Source organism: Condylura cristata, unplaced genomic scaffold (genome assembly GCF_000260355.1).
Source record: "Condylura cristata isolate star-nosed mole 26May11 unplaced genomic scaffold, ConCri1.0 scaffold00002, whole genome shotgun sequence".
NCBI classification, from domain to species: Eukaryota; Metazoa; Chordata; class Mammalia; order Eulipotyphla; family Talpidae; genus Condylura; species Condylura cristata.
This window is the reverse complement of record NW_004567103.1, coordinates 24,196,924-24,219,736: the sequence shown is the minus strand read 5'-3', so window position 1 is coordinate 24,219,736 and position 22,813 is coordinate 24,196,924. Positions and strand designations below refer to the sequence as shown.

Here is a 22,813-nt window from a genome sequence, read left to right as displayed (position 1 = left end):
CTTTGTACTAGTCCCTGTCACCTCATTATTTTCTGATACAGAAAGAGTCAAGACTGGTGAGATGAGATGACTGAATGACAGAAATATTCTAATATCCTAGGTACTCTAATATGCTAATAAACTCCAGACCAGAGAGCTGCTTTTTTTTTTTTTTTTTTTTTGTATTCTTCAGGTAGAAACCTAGGAGTGGAATTGCTGGGTCTTATGCTAGATGTATTTTTAATTCTTTGAGAAATCTCCATGCCGTTTTCATAGGCAGTGGACCAGTCTACATTCCCACTAACAGTGTATGTTTCTTTTTCTCCATATCCTCATCCTGGCACATTTTTCTTCTTTTGAAAATTTAACTCTGTATGTCTTTCCCTAGCAGCTACTGCTATAAGACATTGTTCCCATCTTTCCTGTTTGTATATGTCATATGATAGTCTTATCCTACACTTTGAAAACAGGTGCTGTATTTAAATTATAATGTAGATTGATTTTTAGATTTATGTTAGCCAAACCTTCCTTTGGTGTTCTTTTTTTGTTGTTAATTTTCAGTTTTAATGCTGAATTCAATCTTTAAACTGTAATATATAGTATATGAAAAGTGTAAATGGAAAAATAAAAATTTAACAGGCGATTCACCTAATTAAAAACCTTAATGAACGGAAAGTATTTCCTTTTGAAGCTTAAGAATCAAAGTGAGAAATCAGAAATTCTGTTCTTAATGTTGCCAAAGGTTATAAAGCTTAGGGAGAGATTTTACTTAGTATAGTGAAAAACTTTTAATATTTTAGAGCTGTCTGAAGATGATCTCTCAGGATAACTCACTTATATTTGTACCTACAGATTTATATTTAGAAATACAGATTTATTATAGAAATCTGTATAGATATGGGGAAAATAGTTTTGCGAGTCCTTGAAATGCAGGATAAAGTTTAATTAAGTGTAATCATTTTTGTTGTTTTTAGATATTTTAAATATAGTTTATCTAAAAATTAAACCAGAGACCTGTTATATTTTTTATTTCTACAACAATAGCAATATCCCTAATGAAGAAAATCTTTACCAGGCAGCTTGGATGTATTATTTTTTTCCTAATCATAAAACTGTTCGTTAGTTAAATTAATCTTTGTTTCACCTGCTCGAAATGGTATACAGGCCCTTGAAAAGGGAAATGACCATTTTATTTCTTTTCCTTTTTTTATTTCCTTTTCTTAAATAGAGGAAACTATTGATATATACTTCTAATACTAAGATTATATTTGAGTAGAACTTTATAGCAATGTGCATTGTATAGTTAGTCATTACACTGGGGTTCCTGCATATATATGATTCTTAAAATGACAGCCAGAAAGCTTAAGCCTTCTCTTCTTGAGGCAGCTTTCTAATAGATCCATATGACATTCTTAAATCAAAGAATGTCAACATTTTGCAAAAACTTAACAGATCATCTTCTTTTCTAGCTTCTTAATCATTCTATTAAGTTAGCAGTTATACAACAAATACATACCTGAAAGTAGCATCCAGTACAAACTGTTACTTATGTTTTAGGACATTTAAAAGAGAATTAAGTTTTGAAGTACGGATCTTTCATTTGAAAAGAAATTCTGTTTGTAGTATATACTAATAATTTGAGTTTTTTCTTTGTACTAGTCCCTGTCACCTCATTATTTTCTGATACAGAAAGAGTCAAGACTGGTGAGATGAGATGACTGAATGACAGAAATATTCTAATATCCTAGGTACTCTAATATGCTAATAAACTCCAGACCAGAGAGCTGCTTTTTTTTTTTTTTTTTTTTTAAAGTTTATTTGTGCATACAGAACTGGGGTACAGGCCAGAGGCTCAGGGGCGGTGAGAGGCTTCACCAGAGATAGAGAGGGGAACAGAACAGGCAGATCGACGAAGTACACTGCTGAGGGGAGCAGCGGGTGGGTCAGGAGAGGTCTGCCACACCCTGTGGTCACCTCCGGGGCAGGCGGGAATCGAACTCATGCGGAAGCGGCTTTAGATTCTCAGTGCTGTGCTTTAACCCACTGCGCCACCAGGGAAGGCCACTGTTTTTTGTTTTTTTTTAAAGATTTGTTTATGCGCACAGAACTGGGGTACAGGCCAGAGGTGCAGGGGTGGTAAGAAGATTCACCAGAGAGACAGTGAAGAGCAGAATAGGCAGATCCTTGAAATACACTGCTGAGGGGAGAAGTGAGCAAGACAGAGAGGTCTGCTTTACCATGTGGCTCACCTCCGTGGCTGGGGATCAAACTCGCACTGAAGCAGCTGTGGCTAGCGTGCAATGCTACCTCCTAACCCGTTGCACCACCTGGGAGGGCCCAGGGCTATAGCTTTTTTTAAACCTCTAGCTGCTTTGGTATGAGTCCATTTTGTATTTCCTGTTATCTATTGTGTTGAAAAAGATTTTTTATTTTCCTTTTCCAGAGCAGTCTTAGCTTTATTTTCCTGTTGGTTTATACCTGAAGCAAGTACACATCTTATTTGGTAAATCTTTGTTAGACTATACATTAACATTTACTTCTGTTGGAAAGGAAGCAAGATGGTGAGAATAGGTGAAAAAGTGTACTGGTAACCACTATTTGGAATATAAAAAAGAAGCTGAAGATAATAGCTAGGTTCACTCATTCACTTGGGCATTGCTTTACTGATGTAAAACTAGTAAAGTGAGGACCTGGTATTAGCATGCATCTGAAGGGCATCCAAATTGTTAAGGGGTGCACACTCTGAAAGGGATTTGGACATCTACACACACACACAGGCAAAGGAAGCAGACTGTGTGTGAAAGTTCTTTCATAGAATTAGTGTGTATAAAGAGAGAAGAAAGGATCCCTAAGAAAACTGAAAATCACCCATTCCCTCATGAGCAAATGTCTAACCAAATAGGTTTGGGTCGAAGTGGGGCCACTGAGGCCCAAAGGCTTGCCACAAGTCCAAGGTGCTTCTGGCAGGGAACAGCAAGAGAGGGGTTAGGCAAGTTTTATAGAGCCGGAAGAAAAGGACATACCTCATCAAGATAACAGCTGCCATTGTTAGCTTCCCCTTGTCTCTTCCAAGAGTCTCTACATATATCTCCTCCACGTGTTTTCTGCAAGATTCCTTCCAGCAGGACGAGGGTGTAAGTCAGGGCTGCAAAAGCAAGAAGGAAAAAGAGCTGAATCTGTCCACCTTTTGTGTTACATAGTTTCACTAGGCTACTCAGCTCTGCCCCCACTTCCCAGTAGCTCCCCCACTTCTGAAGCATAGCATTTACTGTTTGCTCTTGTCTTCTCATTCTATCTTGTTATCACCAGTTTTGTCATAATATGAACCAGTGCTAGGTAGCTATGTGAAGTGAGGGGAAGTACTGGTTTTGTAGCAATAAGATGAAAGAATTGAAGGATAGGACATCTTAAAGATAGGCAAGCTGGGTAGGCTGTTGATACAACAATGACCTTAACACTAAAGTGGAGATTACCTTTAGGTGGGGCCACAGACCAGGCTTGAGGATCAGACTGAGACTCAGGCTGTGTGCTGTGTACGTAAGCAGAGCTGCAGGGTGTGTGGAAGTTGGGCAGTGTCACAGGCGATCAGGCCATTTGTTGGCTGTGCTCTACTGCTAAGCAAGATTCTGCCCAAGCTCTTTGGTCATTGTGGGTCTCCAGCTGTACTACACAGTTGTGGCACTGGCTCCCAGGGGAGCTTGGGGTCACTGTCCATGCCCCATGGTCAGTTAGGATCACATGCTGTGCTCTGTAATTGGAATGTCATTGACTTGGTTCCCTGCCTGGGCAGTCCCTTCTCAGCCTCTGTGGTCCAGGGAATTGTCTGGGTTTTGGGATTTTCACAATGGTATTTTGTCTATGCATAGTGCTAGTTTGTCATCTTACTACTGCGCTGAGGTCAAGAATGATCTTTGTTGCCATCTTGGTGACATCACTCCTGCATTTTTGTCTTTTATGGAGATTATTTTTGCTGTCATATCCAAAATATTCTTTAAAAAACCAGGACTTTCAGATTTGAATTGGAACAACATCTACCATCATCCAAAATTTTATTTTTCCTTTCATAACTTGTGTCAAAGTAGGGGAACTCTTTAAGAAAAAGAGGAAATTTATTAAGAGAAAAAAGAAGGCATCAACTACTTATTAAGTAAATGTTTTTCCAAGTAGCTTTTTTTCTCCTGATTATCAAAGGATAGAAGCATTCAAAAAGAACTTGAGAAATTAAAATTAAAGATGAAAAATGAAGAAACAATATAGCTTCACTGTATGGAGATCACTATTTTCATTATTTGAGGGCTTTTATAGTTGCTATACAACAGTGTGTTTGTACTCATTTTATAGCTCAAGGAACAAAATTTAATAGGTCATTTTTTGCATCTTTACTGACTGATACCCAATTATAAGAAAGAAATATGATACATCAACTATTCTAAATCTAAAATAGTTATTTTCATGTACCTGTTGCTTAACTTTTAATTGATTTGTAGCAGTAGAGCCAAAACATAGTATTTGCCTTGGCTCCTGTTTGTAACTTGTCCATGCTGGGAAAGTTGCATGGGATGTTACAGTACTTACATTTAGATCATGTAATGGCCAAGGAGATTACTTGACTCTCCTTGCTTTAAAATTTTATTAGAGGAAAATATCGCATGCTTATCTACATTGATTTTAAAAGCCTTGTGATCTAATATAGCACTCTTGATAAAAATACACAAGACTATAAGAATTTAAGAAGTACTTTCTTAACATGTCTTTGTACACCCACACTTCACTCTCACACACTCTCACTTGTTGATACCATAGAACCAGTATTATTTAATGGGGAGCCCTAGAGACATTTCCACTAAAATCAGGGACAAGGCAAGACTTTCCATTGTTTTTATTTGCTTAACACTGATCTAATTGTGTAAGGAACTCTCAAAACCTAAAATGAAGTGAATGCATAGTTCCTTCAAAGAAGTGGCATTTAGACATACTATGAAAAATGTGCATACCACTCATGATTTGAGAATAAAAACACATTTGCAGTGTAGAGGCCAAAGAGTCTATAAGCACCATGTAGTGCTTTTTCTAATCAGTCAAAAAAATTACAAATACTACCTCTCTCCAAGTGAAAAAGTTACTGATAATCATTTTAAAACCTTGTTCACTGTGATCAGTACTATAAAAGTTAAAATAACAAGAAATTTTTATTTATGAAGTAAAGATTAAGAAAGATAAATACAATGGTAAAAGTCTTACAAAATACATGTTATACATAAGTGTAGGTAGAATGTAAAGGAGTAAAAATAGTTCACTGTTCACTTTGGTAATGTGAATGGCAAGCTCTTACTCCTACATTTTGAGCCAATTACTCTGCCCCAAGATTTTATCTAAAAAAAAATTATATATGTGGCAAATGTTTATAAGTATGTTCATAGCTTTTTTTTTTTTTTTAAGATTTATCTATTTATGCATACAGAACTGGGGTACAGGCCAGAGGTGCAGGGGTGGTGAGAGGATTCACCAGAGGCAGAGTGAAGAGCAGAACAGTCAGATTGACAAAGTACACTGCTGAGGGGAGCAGCAGGCAAGACTGGTGAGGTCTACTGTGCCGTGTGGGTCACCTCTGGACCCAGGGATTGAACTCTCACTGAAGTGGCTGCAGCTAGCTTCAGTGCTGTGCTTTAACCCACTGCACCACCAGGGAGGGCCATAGCTGTGTTTTTTTTTTTGTTTGTTTGTTTTTTTAATAGTGGGAGTAAAAAAATCATATTTGGAAATGGTATATCAACACATCATAGATTTACATTGTACAGAATAACACAAAGATGTTGATTTCAATTTTTTATTTTCTCTGTGAAATGCCTATAGCATATTTATGCTTAGACTTTTTAATATTTCTCCTTTTGATGGTGGATGATGAGATTAGATGAACAGATAGAAATAAAAGATGGAAATGAAAAGGGAGTAAATATGAGAAGCTTAGAGGGTGGTATGAGGAAAAGATTGAGAAACAGAGGGGTTGAGAAGGTGAAAATATTTAAGACCATATGTGGATGACAATAAATGATAGTTTAAAAAATGTGGAAAGAAACGATTAAGATAAGATAGACGATGAAAATGTAAAGTAATAATTGTCGTTACTGTTTTCTAAGCATCCACCCACTGTGGCCCAGAAACTCTGGAGCAGTGTTTTGTGCACCTATTATACTAGAAGCATGAGAGTCAGCCCCAACAGTAACCAAACAATGAAGAAGAGCTTCCTGAGCGCTCATCTTGAAGCCTCTCAGTGCTTCTCTCACAAATTTCATGCCTTTTGCTTTAACTGTAAGGTGAGCAGGAATAAGAGAAAAACAGGATTTTTTTTTTATTATTTCTTTATTTGCAGATGCTTTACATAACATTTAGTCCCCATAAATTCCCATCACCAATTCATCTGGCACCATCACCCCAGTCCCTTTTGCTCTTCCCACTGGTAGTTTGTACCTTCTCCCTCCCACTTCTCTGTAAAATGTCTGATTTATAGTTGTCTGCTTATTTTGTTTAGTTATGTTGTATTGATTATTTTTTAGAAAAACAGTTTTTGGGCCCTCCCTGGTGGTGCAGCAAGTTAAAGCACAGCACTGTGAAGTTATCACAGCCACTGTAGCACAAGTTTGCTCCCTGGCCTGGGAGGTGACCCACATGGCTGCAGACCTCACCTGACCCACTCACTGCTCTCCTCTGTGGTATATTTCAGTCCATCTGCCTGTTCTGCTCCCCGCTCTGCCTCTGGTGAATCTTCTCATCCTTGGCACTTCCAGCCTGTACTCCAGTTCTGTATGAATAAATAAAAAGTATTTTAAAAAAGAGTTTTAGCAGTTCTACATGGGATTTCAAGGTTATTTATTGACACAAACTAGTGATAATTGATTAGAAGCCATTTGCTTTGTGTCTGTGTCTGTGCCCACCTTCCCCTGACAGAGGCTTTTCAAAGAAACCTCCTTAAATGAAGAATGGGTTGATCACATTCCTTTAGCAGAGAGCAGGACAATATAAAGGTGATCCTCTGGCACATTATTGTTATTAACTTTGGCAGATAATTCTATAATTTTCGTTTCACTTTATGTTGTGTATCTTGTCACAGGAAACCATGCAATATCCTATAAATATATAATCAGTTACTTCTCTTCAGAAGTAATACTGTGCCGATGAAAACATTTTTTATTAAAATTAGACTTTGAAAAAATAAGAAAAGGTAGTAGTAATATGGTAAAGATGAATGAAAAAAAATACATAATTTTCTTTTGCTAACAAAAAATTTTAAATCCTCAGTAATGAAAGTATAATTGGATTTAACAGGTTATTTATTGTTACTTCTTTAGTATTTCTGTTATATATAGATATTGGAAGTGATTTTGTTTTCCCCAAATTATTTTTTCTTTTCTATTTTGATAAATCATTTTTGGGGCTGTTTCTTTCATGGAATATAAATAATTGTGACACTGTGGAACTTTACAGTTCCCCATAAATGTTAAGTAACTTGTGAAAATCTACCTTGATTTTCTTGAGAGTTTGGCATTAAGTTACATTTTATCTATGCCAATAAGTTGATTTGATTACTTACACTTTTTGTGAGACCTATGAACTTACTTACTTTTAAATTACTCATGTCAGTTGGATGGAATATGCATAAATCTAGAGAATTAGAATTGAGAGATATATTAAACTTCTTTTCTCCATTCTCCACTACTGTCTCTTAAGGCTCCCGTTCCAAAGAGTGCACTTATTCCAGTAATTCCCATCACCAAATCAACAGGTTCCCGGTTCCGGAATAGTGTGGAAGGATTGAATCAGGAGATTGAGATAATAATTAAGGAGACTGGGGAAAAGGAAGAACAACTTATAGTAAGTAATCTTGTCTCTTACAATCATCCTTACTCATAGGCTCTTCCAATTATTAAAAGTTTACAATTTTATTTACTTAGGTTTCTTTGTTCTTTATAGAGAGCATAAAATTTTACCTCTTTTGAAAGACTTTCCTTTTGGCAAGTGAATAAAAAATTTTCATTTCTTTGCATCTCATAGCCACTTAAGTTTAGATCAATTAACAGAAACTATTTTTTGTTTATTTACTATATATTTAAAAATACTAGCCAGGTGATACATTTTTCATTTACTGTGACTCCATTTAACAAACGTTTAATTTACTAATTTTAGAGGGACAGCTGTGACATTGATTATTTTCTAAGGCTGAATCTGTACCTGTCTCTAACTAACTGTTGTTAGTTACTGGCTGGTTGACTGTATCATCATGACAGCCTTTCTGCTCACTATACAATGGATAAGAATGATTCATATGGGGCCTCCTTGGTGATTAAGTCTCAGCTCTATCAAGCTGTTGCCAGCCACTGGGGCATGAGTTTTATCCTTGGTCAGGGAGCTGACCCACATGGCGAAGCAGACCTCTCCTGACCTACCCTCTGTTCCCTTCAGCAGGTTATTTCAGTAGATCTGTCTGTGTTTCTCTCTGCTTTATCTCTAGTATATCCTTTCATCCCCTGCATCTCTGGCCTACATCCCAGTTCTTGTATGCATAAATAAACAAAAAGAAATCTTAAAAAATATTATCACTAAAGAGAAAGCTGCCTCAGTTTAAAAAAAAAAATGAGGAATGATTCATATGTGCCTATTCTCCTAAATAATATAAAGTGTTGTAAACCAGTGCTACCTCAATAAAGGGGAAAAAAATTCCCATGTCAGATACAGTAAGGAAGCCATGTCATAGTATATATTCAAGGTTTCATTCATTGATGAAAGAGGAATTGGAGAGTTTTAAGTAGTGAGCTTACTGATGCTTATGAAACTCTCTTTAAGATTAAAGGTTGGTTTAACTTAAGGCAAGTACAACTCCCCATATCCTCTCTTCCAGTTTGTATTATGGAAGAAAGGGGGAACTTTCCCAGATAACTGAACCAAAGATAAACAGGAGTTAGTTTCCCTGCTAGTAAATAAGGTGCACAAACCTAAATTTAAATGTTCTCCTTGCTTTTCCCCACAAAATTAGCACTGCCATGTTAACTTTTTCTCCTTTAGGAAGGTTTCCTTTAAAAAGGTCTTTCAGGTGGAAGAGTGCAGAAGAAGGTAATGGGGCCTGTCATAAATATTAGTTCACACAATGGTTAACCTTTTCTTCTAATAAGCAATTTAGTGGTAATCCTAGATTTTGCTGCTTTTATCTTACCCCTTCTTTATGCTCTTAAAAATGTATTAATATTTAGCACATATTGAGTAATTCAGTACAGTTCATCATTCAGTAAGCATTAGCCACCTGCCATATGTCTGACCTTGGACATACAGTCGTCACGCAACACTGCCTAGTGTGTAGTCGGGGTGTAAGTTTAGTCAGGGGTTAACTAACAGAGCAGCACAGCACACGCTTCTTTTTTCCTTATGCTCAGTAAGCAGGGAGTTTTCAGTTTATGTGTCTTTGGGACAACAGGGCAAAGTTGATGTTGGGTGCATTTCTGTGTGAGTTTCAAAATCAGTGATAAATGCACATGTATTTTTAAATTTTGTTACAGCCACAAGATATTCCAGATGGCCATCGTGCGCCTCCCCCGCTTGTACAAAGAAGTAGCAGCACACGCAGCATTGACACACAGACCCCTGGCGGGGCAGATAGGGGGAGCAACAATAGCAGCCGTTCTCAGTCTGTGTCTCCTACATCGTTCCTCACCATCTCCAACGAAGGGAGTGAGGAGAGCCCTTGCTCGGCTGATGACCTGCTTGTTGACCCCAGGGATAAAGGTATAATGCAGAGGGATTGTCACCAAATGCTGAGTAAAATACTGTCCATTTTGTTATTCATTTTTCATTTTCTGGCAGAAAATTTATACACATGCATAAGGCTGTTAGGTTTTACTTAGAGAGGTGTTCAAAATATGAAGAGATTTGAAAAACTGGAGTACAAAATAGGTTTCATTGTGATACCCAGGTGATGGTCTGTTTGGGTACTGTTTGGATCTTTATTTGTTCTTTGTTTTCTTCTTATTTTTCACTGGTTAACAGTTTCCTTACTAGTGAGAAGTATTTTTTTTTAGTATAGAGCTCAACACTGATCCTATAAAGCATTTGTTCTCCCTCATCTTAGTAATCATATTTTTACTATATTGCTACTTTTAAGTTGAATTGAATGTGAAACCTTCAAGTTAGTGCTTTTAGTTAATGAAATTATGTTTTTGATATTTCTAACAAGAATTAAGTTGATCCGTATCAATGTAAAGTGAGTATTCAATGCAAACCTGTAACAGAAGATTGGAGAGCCATTTATGGTATTAAACTACATATGCAACTTATTAATAAAGAACTTGGAGACATAAGCCGCATCAATGCTAATTAGTAATACTACTTTTTAAAAAAAAAATACGCACTTTCATCTCTCTGCATCAGAGCAATATTTTGTTAGCCTAATCTTAGTTACAGTGTATAGTTGAAAACAAAAGGTATTTATTTGTTAATTCTACTTTTCATTTCAGTAGTCATTTATTCTGAACCTTCCCTTTGTAGTATGTTTACTATCTTAAAGTGTTTTTTTTTTTTTTACATCATTCTTCATTTTGTGTATTTTTTCATCTCGGTTGTTTTAAAGTATTTAATTGCTACTAGTGGCCATGACTACCAGTCTTCTAAATTGTTGAGATAAATGCAGAGAACATACGATTTGAAGAATGATGTTACGTAAAACATTGATATTTCACATGTTACGTAAAACATTGATATTTCTGGCCAGCATCCTAAACCAATTAAGTCATAACTCTTGGGAATAGGAAATAGTTTTTGATCCTCTTAGGTTATTCTTCTATACACAGAATTTGATCCCACTGAATTAATTCTTTGGTTGGGCAACAGAGTTTCTTGCTGAAGCATCTACATAATTAGCTACTTTTTAGACTTACTGTAGAATTAAAAGGGATAGCACAACTCCTGCTACTTAGTTCTGAGTAAAATAAAAAACAAAACCAAGAAACAGTTCCTCATGGCTATTAAAATCTGCCCTTTGATTTCCCGTACTTTCTACCAGTAACATGTAGGAACTCCATAAATTTTTTCCGCCTGCAGTATTTGACTTTAAGAGACGAGTGACTCATTATCTTAGTAAAGAATTATTCCCTTTGATAGGAATAATTTTGGCAAGATTTCAAAAACTTTGAGTCAGACTTTGAAGGAAATTGTGAGACTTCAACAGAGAAGGCTCTCTTAGGTATGGAGAAGTTCACAGGCTAAAAGAAGTCGTGAGGGGACAGTGTGCATCTCACCAGCTACAGGGGTCACAGATTTTAGCCAATGGAGCAAAGAAACCAAATTGAGAAATTCTGAAAGACAGTTCAAGAGTGAATAAGCTACCAATGAAGAAGCATTTCAGTTACTTGTACTGGGAAGGATGGAATATGACATTTGAGTTTCCTTGCTGTATTAAATAGAAATAAAATAGGGAAGTTGACCAGTGTTCATTACTGATAGTTAAGTTGTAGGTCTTAGGCCTTGGTAATTTTATATGAAAAATAAGTAAAACTTTTGTTTATATAATTATTGAACAAAAGTTAATTATCTCTTCTTTACCAGGTTTGTGTTAGATGCTGGGGTGATATTACTGAATAAAACTCTTCTTATCTTCCCTCATGTAGTTCATAGTGTGGGACAGACCGAGAATGGTTAAATACAGTATGAATGTTCATTTATGTAGTAGTATTTTTAGTAACCCAGTATATTATTTATTGCAGAGAATGGGAACAACTCTCCTTTGCCTAAATATGCAACCTCACCAAAACCTAACAATAGTTACATGTTCAAAAGGGAGCCTCCTGAGGGCTGTGAAAGAGTCAAAGTTTTTGAGGAATGCTCGTAAGTATATGCTATCTGCCTAATTATAACTTTTATTATGAAAATTTTCAAATAAGTTGAAGAAAATCCATCACCTAGATGTAGTTGTTACATTTTCCTATATTTGCTTTGTCTGTATGTTGGAACCTTTAGTTTTTGCTGAATTGTCTGAACCTAACTTGCAGATATCATGACACTCAACCATAAATACAGTTTAAAATTCTTTTCCTAAAAGTAACCACAGTACTCCTACATAACCACAATGCCATATCATACCAAAGAAAATAAATAATAATGCTTAATAGCACTTACAGTCCAGTTACATTTATTCATTTGACCCCAATGTATCTTCTGTGGCTGTTACTTTAAACCTGTATACAATCAAAATCACATATTCAGGATAGATCATGGATCTTACTCATCAGATTTCCTTCAGTTTTTGTATACTTTTGGCCTCTGGTTCTTTACACAGTTTTGAAAAATATTTTGTCTATAATTCATAAAACAGAATTTTATTACTTTTTAGAATTGCATTACTATAGTGGAGGTAAGGCAAGGAGGAGGCTTTTAAACTAACACTGTCTGGTGCCCGATACATGATCTCCCATGCTCATATACTTCTGTTCAAGTCAAGTACTCCATGTACATATCTTACATGATTGTTCAGGTGTAGTCCCCATAAAATTCCCACCATCAGTTCACCTGTTTTTCTCCCTCCCTCTACCCCATGAAGAGTGTATCTGATTTATAGTTGCCTATCACCTTATTTTTTTAATTTATTATTGTTATTATTCATTTCTTTTTCTTTCTTATTTGGTTCCCCTATATTCCTCCTGTAAGTGAAACCATCCAATAACTTTCTTTTTCTTTCTGATTTACTCCTTTCAGCTCCATCCATATTGCTGCAAATGGCATGAGTTTATCTTTCTTGATTGTTGAATAGTATTCCATGGTGTATAAATGCCACATCTTGAACTAATTGTCTGTTTTTAGACATTTTGGTTGTTTCATTTCTTACCTATTGTAAATAGTGCTGCAGTAAACATAGGGGTGCAGATGCCCTTTTTGAATCAATGTTTTTGTGTCCTTTGGGTGGATTTCTAGAATTGCTAGATCATATGGAAGCTCCATGTTTAATAGATTGAAGAATCTTCACACAGCTGTCCATAGTGTTTGGATCAGTTTGCACTCCCACCAGCAGTGTAGGAGAGTTTCTTTTTTGCCACGTCCTTACTAACATTTGTGGTTGCCAATTATTTAATATGTTGCACTTTTGTTTGATAAAGACATACATACCATCTGCACTTAGTGGCAATTTTTTTTTAATTTGTTTACTTCTCCATACATTACTGGGGTACAGGCCAGAGGTTCAGGGATGGAGAGTGGATTCACCAGAGATAGAGTGGGGAGCAGAACGGGGAGCAGAACAGGCAGATTGACAAAGTACACTGCTGAGGGGAGCAGCAGGCGAGATAGGAGAGGTCGGCTGCACCACGTGGGTCACTTCCCTGGCAGGGCATCAAACTCGTGCTGAAGCTACTGCAGCTAGCTTCATACTGCTGTGCTTTAACCCGTTGTGCCACCAGGAAGGGCCAGGATAATAAATTCTCTTTAATGAAGTAAAACATACTGTTTCTTGGCCTTAATTATTTAAAATTTTTAAGTATTATTACCTCTGCAATACAGTGATTTTTTTTAATATAAAATGGCTATATTTTTTTCCTTCCTCCTTCCCTTCCATTTTCCCATTATAAATAACTAGGAACAGCCATTGTCTTTGCTAATAATTTATGCCTGGATTTAAAAAGAAAAAGTTATGCATGTCTTTTTAAAACGATACCAAAGAATTCCTTGTATTAGTTTGAAGAAGCTTAAATTAATTATAGGGCCCATTTATCCATTTTTAAAGAAAGTTATCTTCAAAAATTCTGTCTTCAAAAGAAAATTCAAGCACTAGAAACGTAACTTCAAACTTCCAATCTTCTTTAAGTTAAAAAGCATATTCCTCTCAAGTATTTTTTAATTTCTTCTTTGATCTCCTCATTGATCCAGCAGTTCTCCAATAGGTGGGTTTCAGTTTCCATGTGGTAGGTGGGCTTCTTGCCTTCTTCACATGGTTTATTTCTAGTTTGGTTACTTCATGGTCAGAGAAAATAGTTGGTATGATTTCAGTCTTAATGTACCTGTTGATATTTATCTTGTGCCCAGTATGTGGTCAATCCTAGAGAATGATCCATGTGGATTTGAGAAAAACGTGTACTCAGATTTTTTGGGGTGCAGTATTCTATAGATGTCCATTAGACCCATGTTGTCCAGGTCCTTGTTCAGATCTTTAGTGTCTGCTTATTTCTTGTCTTGTTGATCTGTCCATTGTTGAGAGTGGTGTGTTGAAGTCGCCTACCAAGTATGTATTTTCAGAAAAGGAAAAATAGCAGATGGTTTCACTCATAGCAGGAGTGTAAAGGACCAGGTGAGAAAATAATAATAAACAAGTATATACCAGAGACATTTTACGGGAGTGGAGTGGGGAATGGATCAAAAATGGTGGGGGGAGGCACTGGACTATGGTGATAGCACATGGTGAATTGGTAATGGGAAGCCCACGGGGATTATAACTGAGATGGAAAAAAAGCACAAAGTGATGTAAAAATAAACTATTATTTTTAAAATATAAAAAAAAATTTAAAAGCATATTCTCATGCCCTCACTGCTGGTGCAAGGAGTTAGGATGCAGCACTACTAGCTAGCCACAGCCACTTCAGTGCAAGGTTGATCCCTGGTCCCAGAGTTGATCCACATGGCCCAGCAGACCTCTCCTTACTCTGCCCTTGTTCCCCTCAGCAGTGTACTTCATCAGTCTGCCTGTTCTGCTCCCACTGTGTCTCTGAGGCATATTTGCTATTAATAAAATTTGCTTACCCAAAGTATTGCTATTTGGAACACATACTATTACTTTATACCCATTCCCAAGGTCTTTTGTTTTATTCTTTAAAACCCAACCCTTTGTTTGTAAGCCTTCTTGCTAAGCTCCCAAACTCTCCATTTTTCCCCTCTCCCACAGGTTATTTACTCCCTTTTGCTACCTTTAAACCTTTATAAACCATTCTTAGCATATTTTGCATCTCCATGGAATTCTTAACCTTTTTTGATTATGGAAATGTTTTGCAATCTGGTAAAGCTTATGGATGGTCAAGAAACCCATAATTTATCCAAATAATGTTTTCAAATGCATAAAACACTATTATTGCAAAGGCTAACTATGTTGACATATAACTCTGTACCCAGTACTTCCCAACTACTGAGGACTACATGTTAGTCTACCTCTGTATAGATGTTTCATCTTTGGATCCCCAGAATCTACTGCAGACATGACATTTAAATTTTTTCTTTTAATTAGGAGAAATGAGAACCATACTTTTATCTTATGGTCATACCACCTTTTCCACCTGAATCTTATTTATTTTCCCACCTTATTAAAATTGTTGTACTTTCATGTTACTTAAGCAAATTTTTTAAGTATTCGTTAAATTTGTAACTTAGTAACATTGATTAATTACATTAAAAAGTTGTGGCATTATAATGTATGTGTATACTAACTACCTCATGATTACCAGTGGAAGTTACAATTCCATCTGTCATTTATACATTTGACTCCTTATGTCCATTTCACCTAGCCCCAATCTCCTTACCCTCTGGTAACCATTGGTCTATTATATGTATCTGTGTTGATTTGCTTGCTTTAATATTTTTCTTTATGTATAATACCATTAACACCAGTATCTTTTCCCAGTTAGTTGGGTTAATTTTCAAGAGCACCTAGGGGATTGGAAAAGATTTGACTTCAGTAAAATCCTTCAGAGGACTACCATTAGTTTTATTTTGATTTCACATTTATATTATTACTCAGGAAGCTATCATGGCTAATTCAAAGAAATTTTTTAAGAGCACTTGAGAACTTAGGCCTATTAAAGTTTAGTCATAAAATGAAGGGTACTAGCAAAAAATGTATAGTATCTGTTTTTAATTTTCCTGGACTCTGTCCTTCAAAATATTAGACTTGAAAAAATCCTGGCAGAGGAGTGTATTTTTGTCTTTAAACATCTAGATTTGCTTTTGTTTGAAGAATTTACATATTGACAACCTTAGGTCTCTGTGAAGTACTGATTTCAGTGAATGGGGATTGTTGTGGTCAGCCTGAGCAACCTGTGTGGTATGTGCAGAGAACTGAACGCGTCCAGGATGAAAGATGTCCATGGCATTCTAAGCTACATATTTTATAGTGTGTGTCTGTTTCTGCTTTGGCTCATAGTATTTGAAGCTTTGGCATTGTGTCAGTTTTGTATCCCACTTCTGTATCTGTATGTTATCTGTTTTTTAAAAAAAATAAAAGAGCTTATTTCCAGTGTCCTGTGACTTATAAGTCTTGGGTTGTCTATTCTCTTTCCAGGCCAAAACAACTTCATGAAATTCCAGCCTTTTACTGTCCTGACAAAAATAAGGTGAATTTCATTCCCAAAAGCGGCTCTGCTTTCTGCCTCGTCAGTATCCTCAAACCACTCCTTCCCACACCAGATTTAACGCTCAAGGGCTCTGGCCACAGTCTGACAGTCACCACTGGCATGACAACCACCCTGCTGCAGCCTATCGCTGTGGCTTCACTGTCCACAAACACAGAGCAGCAAGACCGAGTCTCTCGAGGAACGAGTACAGTCATGCCATCGGCCTCACTGCTCCCACCGCCGGAACCAATTGAAGAAACTGAAGGGTAGGTCCTTGTGTTGTGTGCCCGTTGCTCTGGGAAACTGAGAACCTCCTCAGCTGACTTGACTATGACAGCATCATGCACTCCCAGTTGGCTGTAAAGTGCTCCAGCTTTTCACAGTGTTGAAGTACAGCTTTTGGAAAAAAGCCCCTCTGACGGTTCTGCTCACTCATGAAGGCCAGCCCTCACTCAGTGCTTAGCCTGCTTTTTCTTTAAGCACTGACTGAAACAAGAAAGGTCTCATTCTTTACTTTGGAGGGCCAATGTCACTTTGGTTTTGTTTTGTTTGTTTTCAAATTAAACTCCGTAAAAACAAAACCAGATCCCTGCAAATATGGTTCCTGAGGGGACACAGGGATGATGCTGCAAGAACCATCTTTTATATGAACATGACTATTTTATGATACCAATGTTACATTTTCTGAAACAAAGCCAACAGGATATTCAAAAGATTCTTTGGTGGCCTCTGTTTCTTGTTTCCCTTTCTAGATATGTGTTTTTCTCAGCTGTTCTCAGCTTTGGGACCAAAGGGGATTGTTGACATTTTCCCAGCAATCTTAATCTCATGACTATGTTCTTCTCCCAAACAACAATTGATAGGTAAATGCATTGAACAAGTATATATAAAGAGATAAAAAGCAATATTAGTACATTATGTGAGTTGTGTTTTTTGATGTCAGAAGTTTGTGCTTTGGGTGAAATATTTGTAAAACTGCTGTTTTTTTAAGTATTCCTATACACATTTCGCTATGTGGTCAGAAAAATTAGTCTGGAGAAAGTGCTTTAATATGTTCTCATTCATCATTGGAACTTGGTTTAAAAGTCAGTGAGCCGAAAAGGAACCCAGTGTTGATTGCTGACTAGGAGTAAGGAGCCCCTTTGGTTTTCTGTGAAATATTTGTCACATGAGCTTCCTTCTTTACCACAGGTGTCATTCTACCTTTAATCATCACTGTATCATAGTTCCAAGGGATCCTAAAATGGCTGTGCATGGATTTCCTCCTTTGCTTTTGTGATGTTGTTGTCTTGTGGATTTGGTCAGGGTCAGTAGTTTGCCAGGAGTGTAATCCATTGAATAGCAGTTTATAGTCACAGTCTTGCTACTGACATTTTCTTTATGGTGGTTGGCACTAAGATATGTCGCCTACAGATATTGCTAGTTTTCCCTTCAACATTCCATGCAGTGGGGAAAACAGAGGAGAAGAGTTTCGGAGCATAAACATTAGGAATCTTTGAAATATCCATAGTTTTGGATTTGTGCTCATTCATCCTAGTACAGATCACTGCCAATATCACATAACAACAGTATTTCGTGTCAAGGTATGTGGTAGTGAAATTAAGGAGCAGCTCGTTTAAAAAATGAGTTTCAGCAAACAGTATTGATTGAAAAAAGCATCCTTCTAAGATCTTCGTATACTACCTTATGATGCAATAATTTGAAGTTCCTATATATACTATAGGGAGAAAAAAAATGTTTTAAGTAACTTATGAAAGGGATACAGTTTAGAGGGTTAATATGTCAGTTTGTCCAGACATATCCCATCAAAGAAAACCTGGTGGTAGCAATAAATCTTCTGAAAGGATTTCATATACACATGCACCTTTAAAACATTAATTAAAAAATATGCCATGCTAAATTTAAAAGAGTTGTATTTTAAAATGGAGATTTAAGGACACTAGATAAATCCAAACACTTGAATAAGTCTGTCAAGTTTCAGATGGTAAGATCGATGAATTCTGGTATCTTTCCTGTCCAAAACTTTTTTACTTGAACCTTGTACATAGTGGTTTCTAAATCAGTAAAACCTTAGTTTTTTTTTTTTTTTTTAACCTTAGTTATTTTGGGTCTGTAGTTTCTGGCTTATTGGTTTTGAGAATCTTGATTCTTTACTGTCTTTGTTATGCCTTTTAACATCACCATTTCAATTCTAAAAACTGCTCTAATAGAACTACAGAAAAAAAAGTAAAACAAATCAGGTGAGTTCATGTGAATGGTGGAAGAAAGTTTTAAAGAAAATACTGTTTTTTGGATCACCTGAATTCTGTTAAATCTGTGTTCTTCTCCTTGCCTTATTACCTACTTAGTCTCTTCTGTCTCCATCCTCACAGTTAACAAGGGTTTTTACAACTTAGAATGCCACTTTTAAGTGTTTCCTTTTACTCTTGTGCGTGTGTTTAATACACATTTTTTCTATGTTTCATTTATCCCTAATCTTAAGTAATTCAAAGTCAGAATGGAAGAAAAAATTGAGGCTATAAATTTGTAAGTGGACTTCTAATACTTGGTTGTATAGATAATGCGAACTTGCAGGTAAATGAATTGTGCGGCAACTAAACATGTCTCTTGGGTTTGGGAGAATTGGGGGTTGGGAGGGAGATGCAAGGTATAAACAACTAAACTGCCAGTGCCAAAGGGCTAATTTTTAAGCATATAAGCTTCATCACAGCTTTGAGAAAATACTAACCACAGGTCCATTCAGCTCTTTCACTCAACTTTAGTTTATTAGGTTTTTTTTTTTTTTTTCAATGGATCTACTCTTAGTGGAACACATAGTAATTGTTTTCTAAAATTATCTTCTGTAATTCTGTATTACTATACAGAATAACAATTAAAATTATGTTAAAACAGCTTTAATGGGAATATAATTAAATATTTTAAATTCTTAATAAATTTGTTTCCATTGCAGTACAAGAAAAGAATGGGTAGTGTGTATATTTCAGCAAAAGGAACTGTTCTCTGGTTACTCATTTTGTCAGTCTTAAGCTATTTTTCATTCTTAATGGTTTCCTTGTTGTGATAAAACTTACATAAATTTACTGTTCTGATTATAATTAAGTCTGTTACTTGTCATGCTTTTATGGATAGTTATGCTTTTAAAATACCCTTTTGGATTCTTTGGTTAATATGGTGAACATAGATGCCAGAATTTTTTTTGAACTAGGGTCTTCATTTAAAAAAAAAAAGTGATTCTTACAATAAGCCAAATCAACCTTTTAGAAGGTGCTATCACTAACTATGGAGTAACTGGCAACAAGAATGGCTTTTTTCCCCTTTTTCTTTTTAAAGGTTGACCTTTACTGAAGAAGGCATAATAATAGAATTTGTAGCTTTCTAGAAGTCCAAAATTAGGACTGAGTTATCAGGATTTTCTTTTGTTCCAGAAAATAAAAAGAAAAGTTGCCACTACTGAATTTATTATAAACTTAAGGTTCATTCCTTTAATGCTTGGAATTTTGATGTCTCAAAAGCAGACCAGTGGAAGTGCTGAATTTGCATTAGAAAGTTAAGAATGCTTAACTCCGCACTTTAAGGTTTAAGTTTTACTCTGCCTAAATTAATGATAAGCAGAGCAGCCCTGAACAATATTTTGTTTATACAATCCTGTTGAAGAATATAATTTATGTTTTTTTTAAAGTCTGTATCTTTCGTCTCTGTTGAAGCTATGTAAATCTTTTTAAAATGGAATTTAAAAATTTTTTGTTTTTCTAACAATTATCCCCCAAACAGCATTTCCAATGGTGATAAATATTGTTACTATGTACTTATGTATTCCCTTGTATCTGAACACTTCTTGTTGCCTCACAAGAAAATACAGCTTTTATGTTAAAAATAAAGTCTGTTCTTGAGAATTTTTTCTGTGCACTTTTATGAATATTGTCTCAAACACAAATTTTATTTCTTTCAGACACTCCTGAAGTAACTTACAAATGGCCTATTTTTCACAAATGAGTTTGCATAAAGTTACAGGATGTATAATACTGTTAGTTGTTACTGTCTTGCTTGTCTCACTTGCTCTAGAACTTACAGTGTCTCATCTTTATTCTAAGTATCAAATAATTATTAAAATGTAAGTACATCAAAGATGTGTAGTTTGACATTTCATAGTTCAAGAGATAGAGCTGTAGTGTCAATTTCATGCTAAAGTTCATATAGAGGATTTTTTTTTAACTTGCTAAACCTTTGGTGTTTTTCCTTTGTAACAGTGATTTATGTATGCAAGGTAAGTATTTTGACTGTGAGGAATTTCGTTTGTACCTACAGAACTAAGCAGCTGTGCCCCAATAAGACAACATTAATGGTACTCAGGAAGCCGGGATACCGTTAAATGAAGTTAAAAAATTACCACATATGAAGAGGTATCTCTTCACCAAAAAAGATATACAGATGGCAAATGAGCACATGAAAAGATGCTCATCAGCTTTACCTGTTGAAGAAATGTAAATTCAAATCATAATGAGATAGAATTACATGCCTATCAGAATGGCTAAAATAAAAATGATGGTAACACCAAATGCTAGCAATGAAGGGGAGAAACTTGATCACTCATACATTGTTGGTCAGAATTTAAAATGTCAACCCACTCTGGAACAGAGTGCTGGAATTTCTTATAAAACTAAACATGGAACTACATATGAACTGGCAATTGTACGTCTTAACATATATCTCAGGGAAATGCTGGGTTACATACAAAAACCTGTCCATGAATGTTTATAGTGCTTTATTTGTAATAGTGAAAACCTCCAAAAGATAAACCTTTTAAACAGTGATACAGCCATACCATGGATTACTACTTAGCAATAAAAAGAACTTTTATTGGTTTAACAACCGAGATGAATTCTAGAGACTTAAATCCCCCCAAATTATATACTGTATGATTCCATTTATAGAACATTCTGTATATGGCCAAGCTTATTATAAATATGGAGAATAGATTAATAATTATTAAGGGCTATAGAGATAAGGAAATAGATGTAACTATAAAAGGCCACCCCATATCCTGGTCATATTATTGTATAGTTTTGCAAGATATAACATTGGTGAAGGTGGGTTAAAGACTATACAGGATCTCTGTTATTTATTACAATTGCATGTAAATTTATAATTATCTCAAAACAAAGTCCAATTAAAAGCACCATAACTATCATACATTGTAAATTCTAAAAATTATTTCTGGGAGAAAAGTTAACCAGAATTTGGGAAAAACTAATGTGGACATTATTACAACTCAGTATTGCATTATATGCAGAGACTCAAGTTATGCAATTTTCTCCCTTTTTTTCTGTCTGCTCCCTTTTCAAGTTGGGTGTTCCTTTCTTTTCCTATTTTTTCCCCTTTGATTATAATCATGAAATATTAATATCCCCAAGTATCTTTAGGTCTGTAATTACCCTTTTCCTTATATTTGTTTTTGTGAGGGAAATACTTGTCATTCCCTGCTAATATTTATCAATGCTTTGTTTATTTATATACACAAAATTTGTTTTTCCTTGTTAAGATCCTTGTGCTTTTAAAATGTCTTTATTTAAAACCTCTATTAGAACATGCTACAATGCAAATAGTTTTTGTATCTCTTGGTACAAAGAGATGCTACAATACAAATAGCTTTGTGTCTTTTTCTAATTGAGTCTTGGATTCATTGTGTCCGGCCAACATTTTTTAAACTGAAACTAGAAAACATAAGTACACTTATACTCAGTATTACTCCACTGTAAAGATTCTGCTAGACTTTGAGATACATAGTAGGTTATAAAGTAAAATGTGTTTCTTACTGTGAGCTTTAATCAAAACAATTTGAAAAGTACTATTCTGGACACAACTTTTGTATGTCTTTGGGTTGGTCTGCTATCTTAATATAGAGAGAGATTGAAATCTTTAAGACACGTTTTTCTACTCCTTTTCAATATCTTCACATTGCTGGTTCTGTTAAAAAATAAGGTTTGCAATTTCTTCAGTTTCTCGCTATTTGTCTAAATGTGATCTTATACACTAATATTATTAATCATGCTAAGTCATTGTTTTAAGGAGAACTATTATGGGGTCTCTGGTGATTAAAAACCAGGAGCATAACCATCTGTCTTAATTCCATATCTTCGGCAATTATTTTTGAGAGAGCTTTAGGATGTTTCAGAGGTGATGTAGGAGAAGCCCAAAACTTAGGGCCGTCATTTAGGCACTAGTTTTGATTATGCAGTTCATGGTTATAGGATTATAGGCAAAGAATTCCCATCGTTGAATCCCAGTTTTCTTAATTATACAATGATGAAAATGTGGGTAATAGTGCTATCAGTTATATTTCTAACAAATAGGAAAATAGTGCTTAACAAAAAGGGAAGCAAATATTCATTATCAGCTCCTTTAATGTTTTGGTTGGTAAGTTTATTCATTCCTTAGGAAAGCCAGAGGTTTCTGGTCATAGAAAATGGTTCTATGAAATTCTCTCTAGCTTG

The 22,813-nt window shown here is 35.6% G+C and overlaps 1 protein-coding gene across 1 annotated transcript in view; it reads left to right on the top strand.

Moving 5' to 3' along the window:
• FAM117B (family with sequence similarity 117, member B) overlaps window positions 1-20,195 on the top strand; it is a 63,481-nt gene extending 43,286 nt beyond the window's left edge. Inside the window, exons 5-8 of the mRNA XM_004674379.2 lie at window positions 7,705-7,848; window positions 9,525-9,750; window positions 11,724-11,844; window positions 16,271-20,195. Coding sequence (XP_004674436.1) covers window positions 7,705-7,848; window positions 9,525-9,750; window positions 11,724-11,844; window positions 16,271-16,592 — 813 coding nt within the window. The 3' untranslated portion in view covers window positions 16,593-20,195. The remainder of the gene's footprint in view (window positions 1-7,704; window positions 7,849-9,524; window positions 9,751-11,723; window positions 11,845-16,270) is intronic.
• Window positions 20,196-22,813: the final 2,618 nt, after the last annotated feature.